Source organism: Hemicordylus capensis, chromosome 2 (genome assembly GCF_027244095.1).
Source record: "Hemicordylus capensis ecotype Gifberg chromosome 2, rHemCap1.1.pri, whole genome shotgun sequence".
In the NCBI taxonomy this organism is placed as follows: Eukaryota; Metazoa; Chordata; class Lepidosauria; order Squamata; family Cordylidae; genus Hemicordylus; species Hemicordylus capensis.
Genome location: NC_069658.1, coordinates 272,103,454 through 272,119,495, shown reverse-complemented (window position 1 = coordinate 272,119,495; position 16,042 = coordinate 272,103,454). Strand labels below are relative to the sequence as shown.

General features: G+C 42.6%; 1 protein-coding gene across 15 annotated transcripts in view; it reads left to right on the top strand.

Annotated features, from left to right (window-relative positions):
- CADPS (calcium dependent secretion activator) overlaps nucleotides 1–16,042 on the top strand; it is a 544,177-nt gene that overhangs the window by 392,137 nt on the left and 135,998 nt on the right. For 3 of the 15 annotated variants that reach the window (XM_053299048.1, XM_053299041.1, XM_053299043.1), the window contains exon 17: nucleotides 1,395–1,412. The exons of 8 other annotated variants lie outside the window; for them this stretch is intronic. In XM_053299048.1, coding sequence (XP_053155023.1) covers nucleotides 1,395–1,412 — 18 coding nt within the window. Of the gene's footprint in view, nucleotides 1–445; nucleotides 515–1,394; nucleotides 1,413–16,042 lie in introns of all 15 variants that reach the window. 4 more of the 15 variants (XM_053299047.1, XM_053299039.1, XM_053299040.1 and 1 more) reach the window with 2 other exon arrangements.

Below are 16,042 nucleotides of genomic sequence, written 5' to 3'. Positions count from 1 at the left end.
CTTCCATCTAAATAGCCTAAGCACTTTAAAATTAAGTTAAGAAACAATTATCAGCAATGCTGCTTGAGGCTATGTTTATGAAGAAATACCTGTGAAAGCCTTAGATACTGAAGGCTAAAATCCTTAGTATCTCGGAGCCTTAAATCAATAGAATTCTATATCCTTCTATTCATGATGTTCTGACCATTATATTCCTGCAAACAATTCAGAACAAACCTTTAGAATCATGGTCACAATCTCTTTTGTGACTCATGAGCATGCTGAATGGTTAATCCAGTAAACCTCCAATTTTAAATCTCCTTTTTTATTTTTATCCTGTGTGTATCCCAAAATACTCTACAGCTACTCTCCTTTTAAGCTAATGTAAAGTTTTCCTCTGACCTATGACCTATAACCTCTTTACCTCTGACCTAAGCCTCTTGCATGCCCAAATCCTCTTTTATAGGGAAAAAGAGAGAAATGTATGAGCATCCTGTCTTCTGCTTGGCCTCTCAAGTGATGGATTTAACCATTCGTGAGTACCTTCCACCCTCCTGTCCATGCTGTCTTCACTCTTCTCTGTTTCATTACTTCAGTAAAATCCAGAACAAAACCAACTCACTTTCCTTGCTTCAAGTCTTTTCGCATTGGCTTGTCTGTTGCTTCTGTCTGTGAAAGTCCCAGTGTGAGAAGTCCAGTCACTTTTTATCAGCCTAAAAAAAAAAAAGTTAGAAAAATTAAGCTGTTTTTGTTTGTGACAAACTCCAATTTGTCTGTAAGTTTTTTCAGTTCTTTCTGTCTGTGACCTGAATGCATTTTTACTTTGCTTCTGTGTAACCCCAATTTGTAAACACTTGTCACTGGTACACAATCAAAAGGTAGCACCTACATGGGGGAGCAATGAGCTAGAGGTCAGATAAAGGACATTGGGGAAGAAGTGGCTCTATCTTTCCCTAATGTGTATACTTTATGAAAAAGGTTTTAAAGTTCTGTGTACAAGGTCACAGAAAATGTCCTCCCTGCACATTAGGTCTTCAGCGTTTGTTATCTTTCAGCCAGAATGCTAACCTAGGTTTTTAAAATTATTTTTCTTCTTCTTCTTTAATGGCAAGCTCTGCATAGGACATGCTATGTATATTTGTTTCCTCCTCTGATCGTCAATATGTGTTCTCAGAGCTTAACCCATTTAAACACCAATTTTGTTCTGCTACATACAGTTTTACCTTTGCAAAATGAGTCCTCTCTATGATCCCCATGCTTCTGGGTGGTGGGAGAGATTGGGCAACTTTTTATTTTTGAATGTCATATACCACACATAACTGGGGGGCATTTTGATCCACTTGCTCATTAATCCTGCATATCTGTTCTTGTTTTTCTCTCTTTTCTCCTTGTTGCTTTCTCTCTCTTTCATATAGAGAATCAAAAGGATGCAGGTGAACAACTGTATATGCATTATAAATTGCTAGGATTGTTAAGTTTTTACTGATCTTTGTTTTCCTTTTTGTAGCTCCTTAAGATATGTACTCCTTTTAGAGAGAAGCTGGAGTTGCAATAATCCTTAAGGAGTTAATTTGTGCTGTCTTAATTCATGTAACTTGTATTCTCCTTCCCCCTTAGTTAATTTAGTAGATCAGAAATACAGTGCAACCTTAATAGGAGATGAGACACAACCCCATTTAAAAGAAAGGCATTTGTTTCAATTTTAAAGAACATTAAAACTGCAGTTTGGTGCCCAATAATATTAACAATCTGACTTTTCACTCAAAACACTGACTGTTATTTAAACTAATTCTCATTTTTGTTTTTCATATCTTTTGTTTTATACCCTATTTGGGAAGAATTGTTATCTTGTTAATGTGTAACTAACAATACAGTCAGACAGAAGTCATGTTTGTTGTAATTATTTTTTTTTGTTTGTAACATGTGGTGATGTAATGAACCAAGAATACAGTTCAGATAAACACTATTTTAAAATGCTGTCAAAATTCTTGACATGCCACTTTTTTCATGACTTCTATACATAAGAAATCTTTGTGGAATTTGTTAAGATCTGAACTGTCAATTTGATTTTGTTTTTCCCCTGAGTCCTTGTTTATGTTTTGTGAAAGCAGATCATATGGATTTTGAACTGATTTTAGAAAAAAATATTTTGAAATGAAAAAAATAGTTTTGTGGCAAATTCTTCTAGGAGTTGCATTGAGGTCACCTTTGAGTGAAGTTACTGCCAAGTGATTCAGTATCTCTTCATTTTTCATTTTCTCAAGAATTCACTGATCACTTACACCAGTTTGAACTATACTGCACTAGTTAGTCTGACTGAAATTAAAGGGAATCCACCCATATAACTGATCAGTGATTCATCGCCAAAGAAAACCTGTAATAAATAACACTGTTATTTGCATACATCTAAAGCACTTTTAAGAGAAAGCATCCAGTACTAAGAGTAATATAGAATTCAAACAGATTCTGATTATCCGCAGATCAATTAAATCAAATGTTCTGACTCTAATACAGCTGTAGTCATACACATTGTTCATGATTCATGGCTCCTGACAGAGCCAGGCATCCTCATTCACTTCAATTGGATGCATCCATCAAGTTCAATGAGCTGAGATGTGCATGGGAAACAGATGAACATCCACACTCAGATACACATCTACAAAATAAGGAGATGGTTGCCAGTCATGAGAGAATGCTATCAGTTTCAAATGCATCTGGTAAATGTTCAGATTTATGGAGTTACAGTGTTGAATTTTAACGTACCCATTGCATTATTGCCCATGGATATTTGCAGATGGAGTAGAGGGGAGGGTCTGCATCGATTTCCATGGACTTACACAATGAACTGGATGGGAAATCTTAACTGGGGTTATATACCTTGCAGTACTTACACTAGCTCAGGCATCCCCAAACTGCGGCCCTCCAGATGTTGATGAACTACAACTCTCAGCATCCCTAGACACAATTTTTTGTGGCTAGGTATGCTGGAAGTTGTAGTTCAGCAACATCTGGAGGGCCGCAGTTTGGAGATGCTTGCACTAGCTCATCCCAGGGACAGTGTGCTAGGGAATATTGGGGGTTGCAGTCTCTCTCTTATCCCTCCCACTGAAGTTTATTTTTTAATTTAAAAAAAAAATCTTGCAAACTTTCAGTTTAGTGCATTTCCAGCTTACCAAACCTCTGAAGCACCTCCCCTCCCCGCCACACACACACTTCTGCAAAGACCCTTGGAGCTTGGAATAGAAGAAAATGAAGCTCTTCACACAATCCCTATGAAGAGTTAGTGGGCTATCTGCAAGGAAGGAAGGCTATACTTACCTTCCCAGCAGACGATCAGAAGTGGTTCCCTGGGTGGGTGGGTGCGTGGGTGGGTGGATCACCCGCCCAGACAAGTGGTGGCTCTCCTGCGGGCCGTCCACACCTCACTCAGCCGCTCCAGTGGTCAGGCTGAGGGAAGGAGCCCAAATAATGCACTATGCGAGTGTGTGGTGCTTTATTGGGAGTCCCCCTCCCCTCTCCTGAGTGTGGCAGTCACGGCTGACTCACTATTTTAAAAAAATGAGGGCAAGGGAGCGCTCGCTAAGAGGGTGGCTACTTCGGTGGGCTTGCTGCCGTGGAGCCACCGAGCTCGCCCTCAAGCCCGGTGGTTCTCACAAACATGCAAAACCAGGCTGGGCTCTCTTTGCCTGGTTTTGCATGCTCGTGAGTATAGCCTCACTATGTTTGATTGTGACTTTCAGTGTCTTCTTGTTCTAATAATTATCTTCTCAAAAATCCCACTTAGTGAATCACTTCCTGGAATCGTACTGAATTGTTTTTGTTTCCTCCTGCATGATCATCCAAAATGACCTGGCTGTCATCCTATGCACACTTTCCTGAGAGTAAGTCCTAATAAACAGAGTGGGACTTACTTCCCAGGAAACATGCATCTATTTTGCTGTTGAGACCACAATTTTCTCCATTAATTTAATATTAATGTTAAATTGCTGCTCTTGTGCTCTTTTAGTTATTCGAGGGTGGATATAGTAGAAATACTGCTTTTGTGGGGGGGTTTTAATGGCGGGGGGGAACACAATAGAGCAGAAAGTGGACCACCCAACACTGGGTATTGGGCCTGAATAAAGAGGTTGCTGCCACTGCTGCTGCTACTACTACTACTACAACACTTGGCTGTCTTTACTTTCCCCCCTGTGTTTAGGTCATAGGTTATAATAGGAAATCACTAAAAGGCTTATACTGTAACTGGTTTATCACTCTGTTCTGACAAGAAATAATAGCATGAGGCCATTATACCATACATCCTGGGGTTTGTCTGCCTGCACACTCCAATGTTTTTGAGACTTGACTTTTGCCATTCAAATCCCTACATATTCTCAGCAGGACAGAAACAATAAAATAATTGCTAATGCCCCTTTGAAATGGTTTAGAGTTCTCCAAGTTTCAACATTGAATCAAGAGCAGCAGCAATCATTTGGAGGGACACACAGACTCTGAGAGAGAGAGAGAGAGAGAGAGAAGTCTTGCAGGGAGTGGGTGAAGGCTTCTTTCTCTAAAGCCCACAAAACAACAAAGCAAGAGCCCAGGAAGAGCAAAATCGTGGAAAAAGTCAATTAAAAAAATTTTTTGATACAAGGGAGCTGAAAGAGCATAATATAGATTAAACTGGCCTCAGCTGTTTTAAAAAAAAAGACTGCAGAAGATGAGAATTGGAAGATAGTGTTCTCAGGTGCAGAAGTGAGGGGGCTTGTGGTAGGAGCCAAGCCAACCTTCCCATACATCACCACCTATATGCTATGGTCTGTCTATTCCTCTTGTTCTTGCCCCTTCCATGGTCAGGTTAGAATATATGTAGTAATGAGGGGGGAAACACACTAGTATTTCACAGACTTTCAGGCATGTGCAAAATCACCCATAAGAATCAGTCATGTTGGAATAAAGCACCATCTGGAAAGATTCTAGGTTGACTGGTCTACCTGTGTATTTTTGAACTTTAACCAGATGTGTGAGGATTTGTCAACATTTCCTTGAGTCAACCATCTTCATATTTTAGATATTCACTGTAATCTATTGATTACATAGATATTCGTGTTAGATATTCATCCAGTAATCCGTTGATTAACAGTCTCTGAGCCGTACATATGGTTAAAATTTTAATACATTATTTCTTCATTTTACAAAAAAAGAATTGGTTCAGATGTCATCCTTTGTATCCAAGCTTAAAACAAAATTGTGCATATTTTATATTCTAATCCAGGAAGCATTTTAACATATCAAACCTGAGGGAAGCAAATAGATTGAACTGAGCACCAGAAGAAAATTTTGGGAATTGAAGCCACAACCATAAAATTCCTTCTAAATGGGGGGAAAAAATAATTCTGGTGTAGCATATTTATTTTATTTATTAATTTTTACATTTATATCCTGCGCTTTCTCTGAGAAGCTCAGAGCAGTACACGTGATTCTTTATTATATGGATGTCAGTGTGTGTGTGTGTGTGTGTGTGTGTGTGTGTGTGTGTGTGTGTGTATTCCTGTGGAAATTTGGGATACATGGTTTTCTTAGCAATCATTAAATTTGGTTCTTCTGAATTGCTAATGTACAGCATTGAAAATGGGAGCGGGGGGTCATCACTAAAATGCTCCAACATAATTTTTTTCATTAAGGCCAATTTACTCTCCTGAAGAATAAAATTATCTCCAGAAGTTGGGTAGATTTCTAAATTGTACTCAATTGCAGTTCATGCTCTGCTGTCAGTGACATATCATGATTTATACTGTTTTGCAGTTTGTAGATCAGAGTATGCCTTGTGTATGTATTGTCTTAATTTGGTTCGGTAAAAGAATATCTTCTGTTTGGAGAAGTCAGGAGGTGTTGATTAGCTGCAAATGGCAACCTGCATGTTAAATGGGAAAGTGAATGAAACATTGAGAAGCAAATGATGAAGACAAAATGTAGCCATTTTGTAGCAGAACTCATAAAAGAGTAACCAATCCAGCACTTAATTGACCTGCGACCACCTATGTGTTCTTCAGATAATGAGATGGCTAGTGCCACTTCTCACACCATGTTTTGTAATCAGAAAAATTGTGCTACAGTATGGTGTTATATAAATCACTATTGTTATCACACACCCATTAGTAAGGTAGAGGATTGACCAAGTGAATTCAAAGAGAGGCCCAGGGAATGAGTGGGAGTGGGTTCCTGAAGGACCCGCCAAACTCTGCAGTAAAACCTTCGTATTAAAAGAAGAAGAAGAACTCCAGCCTTCCCCAAACCCACACGGACCATGGATTGCACATGTATGCTGATGAATTGCAGAGGTGCAAATACACAGTTGTCCAGGACTCCAGCCTCCTGCTCTGCAGAGGCTTGCTAGCCAGTCAACAGCCTCCTGCTTGTATTGTGCTAGCTGAAGACACCTCGGGGCTATTCACACATGCATGCAAAAGCAGACTAAGGGAGCCCAGCCCGGTTTTGCATGCTCCTGAGAACCACTTGGCTTGAGGGCAACCCAGTGGCTTCATGGCAGCAAGCCCACCTAAGTAGCCACCCTCTTAAATGAGATTAAGGAAGCGAGCGCTCCTTACCCTTGTTTTTGTAATTGTGAGTCAGCCACGGCTGCTAGCACACTCGGCGGGGAAGGGGGATCGCAATAATGCACTGCACATTTGTGTGGTGCATTATTGAAGCTCTGGGGGGTGGGGCAATGTGCGGCAGCATGTCCTGGCACCCCAACCCTCAGAGCTGCAAGGAGAAGCTGCAAGTCATCTGGGCAGGCGATCTGCCTGCCCACCCAGGGAAGCAAGCACGACCAGCTGCAGGGAGGGTAAGTGTAACCTGCTCTCCTCACAGACCGCCCCAGAGCTCTTCTTACTCACCGTGAGAAGAGCTCCTATGTCTGCAGCACTGCTTCAACTGACTAAACTCCTACAACAATTATTTCCCATCCAAGGAATTAGCACTAGTGATAATATAGAGGAGAGTGCTTTCAGAGCTAAGATTGCCAGAATCAAAGGCAGTCTTGTTAACCAAATAGTAGCACCTTTGGGATGCTGAACTAAGCTTAAGGAACCTACTCTGTCTGAAAGCCATTAGAAACTGAAAGAACCAGTAGCCTAAGGGATCCAAGTCTTCCCTCCCCATGGCTGACTCAGTAATGAGGTCAGGTGAGACAGCTGCCTCAGAAGGCAAATTGATGGAATTGGCCACTTCCTTTTAACTTTTGGGTGAGCCAAAGCTGATTCCAGCTGCTACCACCCTCACCCTCCTTTCTGCTCATTCTGTCCTGCTTTCTTCAGTTCCCCTCTACCTTTTAAACAGACAGCTGATGCTGTCTCTACCACCAGCACCAGAGAAGGAGTGATCACGCTATATCAGATGATAAAAGGGGAGGGGAGGGATTGGAGAGAATATACTGCAGGATTGAGGCAGGAGATTGAGGGGGAGATCGGGCAGGGGTGGGGAGATCGGGGTGAGGGGAATTGGCAGGGGGTGAGGACAGTGCAGTGTACGGCACATGGATTGGGGTGGGCCACCACACCAAGTGCCAGAGGGATGTTTGAGCCAGGCCTGTCTGTCTCTCAAGTTTAGCCAAAAGAAAGAATGAATTGGTAAGCAGTCTCTGACTCTCATAAGTCTTTTTACCAAAGTTTGCTTGTGACCTCAAGAAGGAGAGATTAACCTGAAGGGAAATTGTTCATGGAATGAAAGGACAAGACACAACATGTTGGGTATAAAGGAGACACAGCTTTAACAACAAAAGGATCTTCAGCTAACCAGCCCTTCAACCCTAAGTGTGGGCTTTCAGCTTTTGGACTGTAAAGTAGTGAGTGAGTCATCTCCTTCCATTTCTCCAAACTGTGCAACCACATCCCTGGCTCAGAGTTCTAGAACATCTGCTTGTTTGGGCTTTTCTGCCTATTCCATACTCCAAAGCAAGGCAAAAATGAGTGATTTCTCAAGGTGTGAAGTAGTATTATTGAGGTTTTTCAATGGGCAGGTTCACATGACCACTAGCTAGTCTGGGAGTGGGAAAAATACTGGGAATATCTTGGGACATGAGAACTCATAATCCCAGCGGACATGACATCAGAATAGGGATGTGCAAACAGGTTCATTTGAACTGGTTCAAATTCGAACTGGTTCGGTTCAATGGTTTGAATTTGAACCAAACTGGGGGGTTCAGTTCAAACCTCCAAAAGTGGGTGGGGTTGTAGCTGGCACCCATGGGTACCTACCACCCAACCCCACACTCGTACAATTTTTAATGAATTTTTGAATTTTATTTTTATTTTTTTCTCATAGGGCATAATGAGACTCAAACCAGCCCATTATTCCCTATTGTGGAGCACCCATGGGTGCCAACAACCACCCAAAGCAATCGTACACTCCTATGATTTTTTTAATGAATATTTGAATTATTTTTGTTTTTCTCATAGGATATAATGGGACTCAAACCAGCCCATTATTCCCTATTGTGGGTATAAAGCACAAAAGTGGGGTGGGCATGCTCTCACCTCTTGCCTGTGGGCTTCTCAGAGGCATCTGGTGGGCCACTGTGTGAAACAGGATGCTGGACTGGATGGGCCTTGGGCCTGATCCGGCAGGGCTGCTCTTATATTCTAAATATCACACAGAGAGACATGCACTGACCATTTCTCTCCAAAATACTATCTCACAAACAAAACAAACCACAACTCAAGGCAGGCAGGCACCCAGGTTCTGCCACTGTCAATCTGAGATCCAACAAAACCAGATAGTTATAGCAGCATTAGCACAGCAAGCATATTATCCTCAGTGCTGAGGAAAGAAAACTACAAAAATCAAACCTTCCTTATTCCTTCCTCCTCTCCTGTCATAAGGGCTTGCTCTCCCTCCCAGTCCCTTTGAATACATTTTGAAATTCCCTCATTTTTGTCCCCCCTTTGTCAATCTGAGATCCAGCAAAACCAGATAGTTATAACAGCAATAGGTAGCACTCAGTGCTGAGAAAAGAAAAACCACAAAAGCAAACCTTCCTCCCTCCCTCCCTCTTGTCCTTCTGAGGTGTCCTCTTCTTACATAAGGGCGCTCTCTCTCTCTCTCTCTCTCTGCCTCCCAGTCCCTTTGAATAAATTTTGAAATTTCCTCCCAAAGTGTTTCCCTCTCCTCCCACCCAATGGGGACACAATTGCCCATGACAACACTTGATTTATATAACAAGCCAACCAAGAAGCAAGGAGATCGCAAGCCAGTGCCAGACAATCAGGAAGGGAAAAACAGCCCACCAAAATGGCACTCGAAATGATAGGTTCATTTTGTTTTGAGTGCAAAACAGGCCCTTTATTTTAAGGGTGTTTTGTTTAGAGTTTGAAACACTCAGAATGGATGTTTCAAGCTCGAATCATTTCAAACTCAAATCATTTTGTACATCCCTACCTCCTATGCCTTATTGTGCCAGGTAAATATTTTATACAATCTCAAGATTTGCACTCTTCTGTGACATTACAAAGGATGTCAAATCTCCGATTGAGCTCTGGTATGAGGAAATGGATCTCCTTCTAAAGAGATTTGGGTCAACTGCATGGCCCAAATGTTCTTGTTTCAACAGACTTCTAACCTGATATTGTACTGCTATCCCTTGGTAGTTATGTTTTTATCTGCTGCATTTATTGTTTTATTTGAACTCTATGTGGAGTTCAGATACACAGATCTCTTCAGGAGCACTACCCATCCACCACTGAGCCAGCACCAGATTACTCACATGGGAATCACAAGTAATAATGAACCAGTCCTAGGAACTGAGACCTCTTTAATAGGCATAGATGCATAAGGAAAAGGTGAAATCTAAACAATACTGCTAATGTCATCCTGAAAGCCGTGATGGGTCTTGATTTTGGACTTTTACAAATAAAATATAAGATAGTGAGTTGATATTCCTTCTTCTTTCCACTGTCATCTTAACATACCAGGAAACAATGCCAGTGTTTGGCAGGAGCCATCTATATGCACTTGCTGGCATCAGCAGGGAATCAGCAGGGGTGTTTTAATCACTGTTGTGGTACATGTTGCAGAGCTGCAGAGAAATATGCATAGAACCTCCCCCATTACTTTCCAAAAACACTTTTTGTTGCTCTGTGTGTGTGAGAGAGCGAGAGAGGGTGGGGAGAGAAAGAGAGAGAGAGAGAGAGAGAGAGAGATGATATAGCTGAGTGGGATGGAAACCACATTGGGTCAATTTGCTGACAACAGCACAATCATATCTACAGTCATGTATCTTGGGTTATATTTTAAAAACAACTTGATAAGGCCAGCTGCTATGGCCACTTTGTCTTGTCCTGTTTTATTTTCTCTCTCTCGTTCTCTTCACCAGTTTTTCTGCTCCCGGCACATACACACAGAGAACACAACTGAAGTTGTACAATCTAGGCATATTTGACAGCTGCAGGATCTAAATGCCAATCAGCTTTGAAATATATTTTTCATCTGGGTCACTGTAGGTGTCTAGGTCTGCAGCAACTGACATAAATGTGCAGCTGCTGGCAAGTTCAGTAGCTGAAACATATTTAAGGCCGGTGCAGAGTTAGGTTACTGCAGGGGTTGCTGTGCAGTTTGGTTGCCTTCTGGCTTTGGTACCCTTTGAGGAATTGTGTCTCTGTTACATGCCAATCACATTGTAACTGAATGAGAATCACTCAGATGAAAATTGTCCACTAGGACATAATTGACTACATATTAGGTGCCATGGCATGGTGTCCTTTTACAAGGGCTACTTTTCTCATTGGAGGTCTCATCAGTTATCAGTCTTTGTCACATTTTGAGAATCCTTGGTGTCTTGTAATGAAACACATTAAACTATGTTTAATATGTTTGATATAAAAATACATTAAACTATGTATAGATATACGCCAAATGTGACATAACTCTAAGAGGCACAGCCTCTTGCCACATCAGGCATGATATTCTCTCTGACCTTCCTCTTTCTAACACATCATGTCTCATTGGGCCAAAACATGTTTTTGCTCACAGCAAATATGGAAACAATCAAAGAAAAATAAGGGACCAGGTCTCACGATCAGTGAGACCTGGTTTTAACCTGTGAGCGGGAAGAGTGGGCTAAGTCCGCTCTCCCCGCTCACGAGCAGGCAGGGAGCCTTGGGTGGCTGGATCAGCTGCCCACACGATGGCCAGCTCTGAGATGGAGCCGGCGGGGGGTGGGGGGAGCAGGGGCCACGCAGCCCCCACAAGCCCCAGTATGCCCTGCGTGAGCGCGCAGGGCATATCGGGGAGACCCCCGAGCTGGGAGGCGGCCTTTTGCCTCCCGACCGGGGGTCTACTCATGAGTAGGCATGGCACGAAGCCACACCGTGGCTACTCACAATGGTAAAAAGCAGGTTTGCTGGAGCACTCGCTCCGCAAATCTGCTTTTTACCAGGGGTTCTCGAGCGGGTTTGCCGCTCAAGAACCACCGGGCTTGGCTGCGAGCCCGGTGGTTCTTACGGTCACCAAAAATTGGGCTAGCCTCTGCTAGCCCAATTTTTGCTGATCGTGAGAACCGCCCCAAGGTTGTGCTTCCCAGTCATTATATGGTGGGTCAGCTTTAAGGGATCAAATGTCCTGTTTCAGTGCTTCCAGATATCCACATTTTAGATCTATGAAACACTATTTCTTCCTACTTCTCTGATGGCAGACATGGCAGAAGAGGACCAATATGGGACTAGCAAAGTCTGTGCAGTTTGCAGAGTGGTTTCTGTCATGAGTTTGCCAATTTTCCTTATTGAATGCTACAGTGCTCAACCTGAAATAGAAGAGGGTGGAAAGCTTTCATCTCAACATTTCTTTGTCTGTATGACTTCTTTGAGGAGGTCGAAAAAGTTGCTTTGATAACTTAGGGAGCTTACTGGCTCAGCATTTGAGAACCTCAGGTACAGGCTGAGCCATCATTGTCAGTCACACTGTAATCATCAACTCAAGCTACCAACTGTCAATTAGAGATGTGCACAAATCAATTTTTTAAATTCAATTTGTGCCCAAAACAAATCACCCCTGATTTGTTTTGTATCCAAATCTATCCCCTCCCAATCATCCCAGATTTGATTTGTATTTGATTTGGATTTGAACCACTTAACAAGGTCCTAGGGACACCAGTTTTGGTGGTGGGTAGGTCCCCATGGGTGCCACCATGGGTACCTCCTACCAGATTTCATGGCAGTGGGACACTTGGTTGATTTTTAATGATTTGTTGTTGTTTTTACTGATTTTGAACATCTCCAACATAGGAAACAATGGGGGTTCATATCCTAACCCTAAAACGGATCCCCAGCTTTCATTTAAAAAAGAAGAAGTGAGTTATGGAGCAAAATGTGCAGTCATTTTTCAAGTGTTTGGATTATTTGGTGTATAATAACTTTTCCTCATAATGAATCCCTATGAGGATTCATTGCACACCTTCATTACTTCTGTTCATTTTGACTGTCACTGGACAGTGCTAACCATCAACTGTCATGTGCCAATTACACCCACCACCACCACCTGCAAGGCAGTGGGGTACTCATTTTTAATTTTAGAAATATTGAAATGTTTAGATTCTTTGGTGTCTAATAACTTTTACTCATACTGAATCCCTATGATGATTCATTATACGCCTTCATTTCTTCTGTTCATTTTGACTATCATTGGTGTAATGTGTGTGTGTCCCCCCCCCCGATTTTTGTCTAAACGAATGTTTTACTTTGTTTTTATTCTGTTGTAAACCACCCAGAGATGTAAGTTTTGGGTGATATAAAAATGTTTTAATAAATAAAAATAATGAATCCTCATAGGGATTCATTGAGGAAAAGCTATTATACACAAAAGAATCCAAACACTTGAAAAATAGTTACCATACATTTTGCTCCAGAACTCCACTTCTACAAGGGCTAGAGCTTAGCTTTAAAAAGAAAGAAAGCTAGGAATCAGAGGGAATTAATAGGAGGGATCCGAATCTTGAATCAATTGAAATTGAATCAGGTGTGATTCAATTTGTACCCGAATCTAGCCAATGGACCACAGGGGTGAATTTTTGTCCCCAAATCACTCGAATCAGCTACATTTGTTCCCGAATCAATTTGCACATCCCTACTGTCAATTAATACAAAGATAACTCACAGTCAGGACCACAGGATGTTCACCTAGACAAGGCTATTCTCCTAAAAGTCCCATAACAGGCAGAAACCTTCCAGTTCCAACTCTCTGTCCACCACAGTGGTTCTTCAAAAGTGTCCATTTACCTTCCAACATCATGGAGAGAAAGGGGTAAAGGCCAGACCTGCTGAGGTGGTCTCTACTATGGAACCCTTAAAGAGAAAGGAATTTCAACCAGGGGAGCATATGGAAATGCTAGACAGACTGTGAGGCCAAGTTCACCTCCTATTTATGTTTTAAATCAGAAATAATGTATTTAGCATAAGTGTTGCTAGTCTCGCCTGTTCTTTCCTTCCCTTCCCTTCCTTCGCCCAAGAGAAATGAAAAATTAGACCAAGATGTTTTCAGACATGAACTGATGTATTCATTTCAAATCTAAAGCAAATGGGAGGGGGAGACAAGAAAGAAAGAAAAAAGTAGTCATATAACATATAGGGAATTCCATTGTATATTATTATTGTAATAATAATAATAATAATAATAATAATAATAATAATAATAATATGTAGACCTCTCAAATCAGTTTACATAGCAAAACAACATATACATTGTTGTCGTGTTTTGTAAGTACTGGTGAGCAGAGTAGGGTAGCACAGGTGCATGAAATCATAGTAATCAGGCCAGGGGTCAAAGCCAGAAGGCAGTCTGTAGGACAAGATAAGGTCAAGGTCACCCATGCAAAGGTCAGTACTGGTAGGCAGTCCAATAGGAGGAGGCAAGAAGCATGGTCAGAGAAGGAATGGGCCCACCAGAGACAGTATACAGGAGGAGGCAAGCCATGCATGCAAGCAGTCTGTCAGGAACCAGGGAGTCAAGGCAAGAACTCAGTAGCAGGCAGGGAAGCTTTACAACAAAGTTGCTTCAGCAACTGCTCCTCTTCCTCCTTCTTCTTGTGGAAGGGTACTGATGTACCAGGACCAGCAATTGCTCCTTCAAGCCTGAACTGTTAAATAAGCCTGCTCCAGGATTCCTTTTTTTCAGGCTCCTTCCACTTCTTCTAGGGGCTGCAGTCATTTAAAGGAGCCATGCCCTCTTTCTTATATGCAGGCTTCTCTGGCAAGACAGTGAGGTGAGTCTCACAATCAGTGAGACACGCCAAAATGAGCTTTGAGGGGAGAGCGGGCTCAGCCCACTCTCCCCACAGACGAGCACTGCTGCAGCCCTGGGCAGCCGGATCGGCTGCCCACACAACTGCCGGCTCCATCGTGGGGCTGGTGGGAGCTGCGTGGTTCAGGGGCCATGCAGCCCCCGGAAGTCCAGGATGCGCCGTGCAAGTGTGCAGGGCATGCTGGAGAGACCCCCAAGCCCATGAGGCTGCTTGCAGCCTCCCAGCTGGGGGCCTCCCCGTGTGTTGCCATGGTGTGCAATACATGACCACAAAACCCGGGTTAGCGGAGTGCTTGCTCCTCTAACCTTGGCTAAGGAGAGGGGGAATTTGGAGGGTTTGCTGCTGGAAGCTACACAGCTCCCGTGGCAGCAGACGATCAGCAAAAAGCGGGCTAGGCTCCCTTAGCCCACTTTTTGCTGATCATAAGAATCTCCTCAGCAATTCCTTCTCTGTTTGCTGCTGTTCCAGGGAGTCATCAGAGTCAGAGGATGGAGTCAAGGGAGTATCTTCTGGGCTTGGTGGGGGTGGGAATTCTTCTGGATTGAGGGTTTCTGGTAGTGCCAGTTCTCCTGCAGCCCATTCCTCATCTTCCAAGGCTGATAGCTCGGATTCACTGGGTGGGCCCTCAAGATTGTGATACAAGGGTACAGCAAGTAGGTCTGGCTTCCATTCAGATACCTCATCCCCTGAGTTCTCATCAACTAGGCCTGGTGGGTGGTCTAGGTGGCTTGGGTTTATAACAGCTGTGAAGAAAACCCAAACGTCTCATGATTCTGATATTAAGTTTAACAACTGGCCCTTCTGTGCCTGAAATTCTAACAACCTTTGGTATTCTCTTAAAACATGTAATTGACGTAGAGATGAAAAAAGAATCCAGCCTGAAGAGAGAAGGAGCCCTGCAAAAACTTTACCCCCTGTTCTTGCCAAGGCACTACAGGCACCTTTGTAAAGTGATGACTCTCTTTACTGAGCAGGGGGAGAGCAACTTGCTCTATCCATCCCCAGCACAGCATCCCTCCAGTGGCTGTTGCTGTTGACGCTTATCTTTCTTTTTAAAATTGTGAGCCCTCTGGGGACAGAGAGCCTGTTTGTTTGTTTGTTTGTTTGTTTGTTTGTTTGTTTGTTAATATCTGTGTAAACTGCTTTCTGAACTTTAGTTGAAAAGCAGTATATTCATAATAGTAGTAGTAGTAGAATTTATCTATTTCACATATATTCTGAGGCCTCATTCTCATGTTACTTTTTGATGTTACTAACTTTTCAACAAGGTGACTTTACCACGTTCTATATTTATATCATGCCTATTGCACAAATGTCTGGGGTTGCTTATATTAACATTTCACGTGATATTTCATCTGAAAATAATATTGTTAGACAGGGGAAATCCCAGTAAATACCAGATGTCATCATATGTACATATGAAATCACCTCATACTAAGTAAGAACATTAAGAACATAAGAAGAGTCTTGCTGGATCAGGCTCAAGGCCTATCAAGTTCCAGCAACCTGTTTCCCACAGTTGCCCACCAGAAGCCTTGAGAAACCATGTAACCAGGGGATAAGGGCATGCCCCCTCTCCTGCTACCGATCTCCTGCAACTGGTATTTGGAGGCATCCATCTAGACCACTAGGGACATAGGGACATAGGAAACTGCCATATACTGAGTCACACCATTGGTCTATCTAGCTCAGTATTGTCTTCACAGACTGGTAGTGGGTTCTCCAAGGTTGCAGGCAGGAATCTCTCTCAGCCCTATCTTGGAGAAGTCAGGGAGGGAACTTGAAACCTTCTGC